The 7,585-nt window shown below is 37.7% G+C and overlaps 1 protein-coding gene across 1 annotated transcript; it reads right to left on the bottom strand.

The window, feature by feature from the left end:
• Nucleotides 1-3,327: 3,327 nt before the first annotated feature.
• Nucleotides 3,328-4,840, bottom strand: LOC145575321 (uncharacterized). The gene is made up of 2 exons (XM_081633204.1): nucleotides 4,720-4,840; nucleotides 3,328-4,448 (listed from the first exon to the last, which is right to left on the bottom strand). Exons 1-2 carry the CDS (start codon nucleotides 4,838-4,840, stop codon nucleotides 3,328-3,330), a joined length of 1,242 nt encoding a protein of 413 aa, XP_081489330.1.
• Nucleotides 4,841-7,585: the final 2,745 nt, after the last annotated feature.

A 7,585-nucleotide genomic window follows, 5' to 3' on the forward strand; every position in this document is an offset into this window, starting at 1 on the left:
TTAAATAAAATTGAATAATTGATTGATGATCAGTTGTTGTTAAAAAACCAGCTTTGATAAATCTCGATTGCGGTTGAAAAACCGGCTTAAAAAGTCTTGGTCAATTAACCAATGATCAATTGTGGTTGAAAAACCAGCTTTGGGAATTTTGGTTGCGGTTGAAAAAACCGGCTCGAAAATTTTGATTTATTGATCAGTTGTGGTTGATAAACCAGCTTTGGAAAATCTCGATAGCGGTTGAAAAACCGGCTTAAAAAGTCTTGGTCAATTAACCAATGATCAATTGTGGTTGAAAAACCAGCTTTGGGAATTTTGGTTGCGGTTGAAAAATCGGCTCGAAAATTTTGATTTATTGATCAGTTGTGGTTGAAAAACCAGCTTTGGAAATTTGGATAAAGAACTTAATCGTTCATTACACATGGTTGAATAATCGGCTTGAAAGACTCCATATAGGACGGAGATAATAATAAACAGCTTGAGGCATATCAAAGTGTAACCGTAAAGTTAGCTAAAAAGACATTCTAAGGATTAATTTGATCCTGTTTGACCATACTATTCATGTACAAAAAAAGCAAGTTTCACGGGTACTTTAACCATGAGAATATGGAGTAAAAAAAACAATTGATTGTTATCATAACACATGCATGTAAATAAAGTTTGCATGAAAAAAAATGGCATGTTGTGGTGGGACTAAATGCATGAATTCTTATAGGTGTTTCGATGTAAGGTGGGGTTTTTCTTTTCCTATATAAGACATGAGTTTGGGTGATCATAATCATTCACTTCTATTCTCCTTTGAAACAAGAATACTTAGTTTTCTTGTTTCCCTTTCCTCCTTTTCCTCAAATTTTCTTTCAAAATTATGGATATGAAAGGAAAAGAACCCAGCTTCTTGAATGAAATCAATGAAGTAGACTACAAAAACACTTTATTTTCCATGGGGGTAGAGGTTGCTTTAGGAGAGAAAAGTTATGCAAAAATCTTCTTTGATTCCCTTCTTCCTCTTCTCAAACTTCCACTTTGCCATGACCTTATTTATGCTTCTACAAAATATTGGGATGAGAAAAAGCATGTTTTTAAGTTTAAAGGTGGGGAGATGGTGCCAATGGTAGAAGAAATTGAAGGCCTCTTGGGTTTTTCTATGAGTGGACCATTGGTTACCACAAAAAAGTGTACTTCTACTAGTGGTTATTTACATGAGGCTTTAGGCATATCTTATCATGATGGTATGACTTTCCATCATGAATATTCCATCCTTATCAATTGTGTCCTCGAACCTTTTAAAGCAAAAGGTACCAGTCTTAAACTTGATATTTCATATGGCTCCGCACGAAGTCGAGCTTGCTTGATTGCCCTTATGGGTCTTTTGTTGTTCAAGGAAGATCTTGGATTGTGTCATAACAATGTAGCTAGCTATGCACTACAAATGGTTTATGGGGGCCGATTAGGGCCATTGATCTTGGGAGAATTGGTCCTTAGTCTTGATCATCAAAAGGAACATCCATACACCTTCATGAAAGGGAGCCCACTGGTACTTCACTTGTGGCTGATGGAGAAGTTTAAGTTGGTGAAACCTTTGAACGAAATCAAGTACCATCCTAAGATTATCCTTATTAGGGGTTGTTCACCCTTATATCATAAGGTAAAGAAAAGTAATGCTTGGAGCTTTACCCTTGAAGGTGAAATCCAATGGGTAACCTCTCATTTGGGGATCAAAGAAGTCATATATAGTACTGCTAACAAAAGGGGTGTAGTGCTTCCAAGTATCAACAAGATCACTTTTTATTATCCGTGGAGGTGTCTTCGGCAGCTCGGGCAGCGACAAACCTTCCTAAAGGATCTTCCCACTGATGAATGTACCACTCATTGGATAGATACCAACATGTTGAGGGATCTGTTCAAAGTTTGGGAACGGGTTAAGAAAATTCCATTTCTCCCTGTCTTAAGAGATCCGACTATTGATGTTTATTATGAAGGGTGGCTTCTCAAAGATGTGGGTTCTTTTAAAAGGCCAAAGATAGAGGATGAACCCTCGATCAGCAATTCGAAGAGGATTAAGGAAGAGAAATGATAAAGTCAAGAACGGAAAGATTCAAATGCCCTTTTTTTTTTTTTTTTTTTTTTTTGCACTTGAACCTTTCACGTAATAAGTCTAGGGTTTCTTTAGCACTATGGGAATTTGAAGCATCGAATTAGGATCGAATGTCATCTTATGTAACATTGTGTTTTTAAGGTTGGAATTTCTCATTGGAATGAAGTTTTTCTTTAAAAGTCAACTCAATTGTTGCTCTAAACTTTGACATTTTTTACTTGAAATTTAAAGTTTATGATCACGAGATCATGATTTAGAATATTCCATTTTATGAGCCCAATCATGTATTTTAACCGTATTGGAGGTCCAAAGTTTAGACAATGACATCAAAGCCTAAATATACAATCGATAAATCTAAAGGAGACGAGATTATAAAAACTATAATTCGTATGCAACCTTAGAGTTGATTGAATGTCATACATAGACAAGAAATTTCGCGTTTTATTGACTAAAGTACGTGCGAAGATCTTTTTTTTTTTTTTTTTTTTTTACCCGTATTGACTTGGGTATGGATACTAAGCGTAATACTTTTTGAGCTGATCAAGATTGGTGAAGTGGAGGAAAGTATCACCATTCATATCGACTAACTGTACTACCCCGACAGGAGTGATATGTTTGACCAAGAATGGTCCTGACCAATTTGGTTTAAATTTGCCCCGAGGATCATGAAGAGGAGCGCGATTTTCTTTTAGCACCAAATCACCCTCCTGGATGTCTCTATCTCGAACTTTTTTGTTGAAGGCTCGAGCAATGCGTCGTTGGTAAAGTTGGGTATTGTGAAGAGCCTGTAACCTTCGTTCATTTGCTAAGGCAAGTTCATCATTCCGAAGTTTGAGCCATTGATCTTCAGAGATTTCACTTTCATTCATGACCCGTAAGGATTGAATTTCGATTTCTATGGGAAGGATGGGCTCCATCCCATACACCAAGGAGTAAGGAGTAGTTCCTGTTGGGGTTCGAATAGAGATTCTATACCCCCAAAGAGCATACGGCATCTTGTCAGGCCATTCCCTTGTCTTTTCAGTCATTTTTGCGATTATTGTCCGAATGGTCTTGTTGGCTGCTTCAACTGCTCCATTGGTTTGAGGGCGATAAGGAGAAGATTGATGATGTCTAACTTTATACTTTTCAAGAGTTTCTTTCAATTGCCCCTCGAATTGCGACCCATTGTCCGAAATCATTTCAAAAGGTACTCCACAGCGACAAATAATGTTATTTATCACGAATTTCGAGACTTATTTCGCACCTAACTTGGAAAATGATGCTGCTTCAATCCATTTTGAAAAATAATCAATCTCTACTAAAATGTATTGATGCCCATTTGAAGCTTTCGGATGAATTTGTCCAATGATGTCGATGCCCCAACTTGAGAATGGCCACGGTGAAGTGAGATTATGTAGTGAGACGGGTGGCATATGGTTGAGATTCGCAAAGATTTGACACTTCTTACATGTCCTTACAAAGTGTATGCAATCTGTCTCCAAGGTGGTCCAATAATACCCGACTCGCAAAATCTTACGAGCCAACATTCGTCCGTTCATATGTGGTCCGCATTCTCCTCCATGGATTTCTCCCATGACCTTTCGGACTTGTTCACCATGAATACATAGTTGCAAGGTTCCATCAAAACCTTTATGATACAATTGATCTTTTAATATCACAAAATGAGCGGCTAGCCTTCGAATTGCAAGTTGATCTTTTTTATGACTCCCTTCGGGATATTCTCGAATGGCCAAGAAATTTTTTATGTCGCTATACCAAGCGTCCTCTTCGTCTTGTATAGTTAATGATGCGATCATTTCTTCATCCATGATCACTGGGGAACTTTTTTCTTCTACAGCTACAGACCGAACTTTAACGTTATCTTCCCAGGTTAAATTTACTGCCAAATTTGCTAGCGCGTTAGTGAAACTATTTTGTTCTCGAGGGAGATGTTTGAAATCGATTTCCTCAAAGCAGGGGATAAGTTGTTGGAGATGGTCAGTATACATTTGCAACCTTTCATCTCGAACCCTCCACACTCCAATTGTCTGAGATATAATGAGGTTTGAATCACCATACACTATAAGATTTCTTGCCCCTGCTGCTAAGGCTGCCTTTACACCGTAGATGCAAGCTTCATATTTAGCGGTGTTATTGGTTGTTAGAAAACTAAGTTTTATTGGAAAGGGAATATGAACTCCATGTAGATCAATAAGTAACACACCTGCACCATTCCCCCTTCTATTAGATGCTCCATCAAAGTACATCTTCCATTGTGATGTATTGATATTGAATAAATGTTCATCCGAAAAGTCGTTATCGAATTCATCTCCTGATATAGGCCCATCAGCTAACGCTTCAGATATGGCTCTCCCTTTAACAAATTTTTTATTAACACATTGAATATCGAATTATGAGAGAATAGCATGCCATCTCGCAAATCTTTCACTCAGAATAGGTTTCTCAAAGATATATTTGATAGGGTCTAATCTTGAGATAAGGAATGTTGTATGAGCTTGTAGATAATGTCGGAGCTTTTTTGTCGCGTAGATTAGAGCGATGCATGCCCTTTCTAAGGGAGTATATCTAGTCTTATTCTAAGAACTTTTTTCTTAGATAATAAATAGCAATTTCTTTCTTGGTACCTTCTTGATATTGCGCCAACAATCCACCCATGGCAGTTTCTGTCACTGTAAGGTACAAGAGCAAAGGTTCCCCAGGCTTGGGTGGCATCAAAACAGGAGGATTAGAAAGATAATTTTTCATTGAATCAAATGAAGCTTGACACTCATCATTCCACTTTTTTGGCACTTTTTCCGAAGAAGTTTGAAGATTGGTTCACATCTAGTTGTAAGTTGTGATATAAACCTGCTGATGTACTGAATTCTTCCCAAAAAACCTCTTATTTCTTTTTCATTCTTTGGAGGAGGCAATTCCTTAATGGCTTTAACCTTATCTAAATCAACCTTGATTCCTTCTTGACTTACAATAAATCCTAGAAGTTTTCCGGAAGTCACCCCAAACACACATTTCTGAGGGTTTAATCTTAAGTTGTATTTTCGAATTCTATCGAAGAAAGACTTCAATGCCGATATGTGTTCCATACGGTCATGGCTTTTAACAATCATATCATCCACATACACTTCAACAGTGTCATGAATGAGGTCATGTAGGATGGTTGTTGCAGCACGTTGATAAGTAGCCCCAGCATTTTTTAGTCCGAAGGGCATCGCTTGGTAGCAAAATGTCCCCCACGGGGTAATAAACGGTGTTTTTGGTGTATCGTCCATCGCCATCAGTATTTGATTATAGCCTGAAAAACCATCCATGAATGAGAACATTGCATGTCCCGCAGTACTATCCACCAAGACATCTATGTGGGGCAGTGGGAAATAATCCTTTGGTGATGCTGCATTTAAATCTCTGAAGTCTATGCATACTCGAACCTTTCCTTCCTTTTTGGGAACTATCACCACATTAGCCAACCATTCAGGGTTTTTAATTGGTCGAATGAATTTTGCATCAAGCTGCTTCTGGATCTCCTCTTTGACCTTAAGACTGACTTCTGGCTTCATTCTTCGCAACTTTTGTTGTTTTGACTTGCTGTCTGGATAGAGAGGAATACGATGTTCAGCTATGTTACGGTCCACACCTGGCACATCAGCGTATGACCACGCAAACACGTCTACATAGTCTTTAAGTAATGAAATGAATGCAACTTGTTCTTCAGGGAAGAGGGAAGATCCTAATTTAACCTCTCTTATGTCACCTTCTATGCCTATATCTATGACTATGGACTCTTCTATAGGTGTCATGCATGATTTAGGCTCATTGAAAGATTCATTGTCAGATAACTCATGATAATCAACATTAATTTCTTGCATACAAACATGTTTAGATTCTACATGAGCTTCAAAGTCTTCATGATCAGAAAAGTCAGATTGTGTGTGGAGGGAAAGTTGGCTGGATGAAGAACTATCCGTTTCATAGCCATCTGAGTGGGAGAAATGAATCTCATTCGTTTTTGAAAACATTTTAAGGGAAAGGTCTTTTAGGTAGGGTTGGTTTTGAGTTTTTTCGATTTTCATTTGGAGTTGAACATCACCCTCAACTGGTACTATGAGCGATAATGGATCTATGTCTTCAATATCTCCAAATTTTGTAGAAAATAAATTTCTCAGAACACCATGCTTCAAGTACTCTATCCAATCAATGTATTCCTTTTGTTTAGGCTTCTCGTAAAACCACTTTTCTACCACATTCTCGTCTCTAGCCTCAGCGAAGAAGATTTCCAGTCCAGGGAGTATTTTTTGTGAGGCAAAGTCATACCACGGCTCAGGGAATTCATGGTATGGCTCGGTATCATTTTGTAAAACAAACTGTTCATTGAGTGTTAAAGATGATCTTTTGTGAGTGTGAAAGTCGTGGCTAGGATCATCTCCTAAACCATGGCGATTCTTCTTGTCAATGATGGGGATAGGGTCCCTCCTTCCTTCATTGTTTCGACCTAAACCTTGACCAGGTATATAACCCATTTTCATCATTAATTGTAGACCCTTAGTAAGTGGCTGGGGCATCAAACCTTGGATTTTTAGGATGGGATTTTCTAGTCGGCCTGAAAGGCTGGTTTGTTGAGAGGGATTGGTCATATTTGTAAAGGGAAGGCTTCCAAATCAGACATCTGTTTATCCTGGGTGGTTACCTATACAAGGGGTATTAAAGTCAACCAAAGTTGGAAAGAAAAGATATGTATGAATCATTCAAATTCATATGCCAAATAAGGAAACTTTTTTTTTATATAAAAAAGGAAACTTAAGAAATGCATATGTATGAATTTTTTGTTTGGAAAAAAAAGTAAATGACGTTTTGATAAAGGAAAGAAAAGGTCAGTAAGGGTCGTTGATTAAGGTGTTATATTAGATGCTTCTTTACATACAAGGTACCCAAGATGTTAGAACTCGCTCATTGTTTGACATTCAGCCATGCTACTGAAACCATTTTGGTATGTAAACACGGAGATGTATTATGATTAATCAATAAGGAGAAGTGATCTGAGTTAACAAAAGGGTTTATAGGTGTTCATCTCTCATGTTATACCAACTTTAAAAAAAAAAAATAAAGGACAAAGATGTAGAACATGGTCCTGTATCCCTTTAATAATTTTCTTCAGCGGATGTCAAGAAACTCAACAATTTTCTTACGCGCTTGCGTATCTCCTTGCACCTTGTACGAGTCCAAATTCTGCATAATCTCTATTTTGTTTGCAATACACATATAAAGTGGAAGGTTGGTTTTGTGTTTAAGCAGCTGAACTCATGCTTGAGTTGCCTACGTACCCCCAATGGCGTGGTGAGAAAAGTAAGTAATGAAGGGTATGGTGATTATAGGAGTTTCAATGTTATAATGTGCCATGGGGGATCAAGCTGCACGTAGTTCTTAGGGTAGTAAAAGGAGGCATTTTTGTGGATTTTTTTTTTTATTTTTTGGTTTTTCTTATTGTGGGGTTTTCTT

Source organism: Chenopodium album, chromosome 13, assembly GCF_948465745.1.
Source record: "Chenopodium album chromosome 13, dcCheAlbu1.1, whole genome shotgun sequence".
Lineage (NCBI taxonomy): Eukaryota > Viridiplantae > Streptophyta > Magnoliopsida > Caryophyllales > Amaranthaceae > Chenopodium > Chenopodium album.

Bases quoted from the DNA above. Each gene is read 5' to 3' on its own strand.
- LOC145575321 (XM_081633204.1), bottom strand. From the start codon at position 4,840: ATGAAAAATTATCTTTCTAATCCTCCTGTTTTGATGCCACCCAAGCCT. The intron at 4,449-4,719 runs GTACCAAGAAAG...AATTTGTTAAAG, and splicing joins GTTGGCGCAATATCAAGAAG to GGAGAGCCATATCTGAAGCG.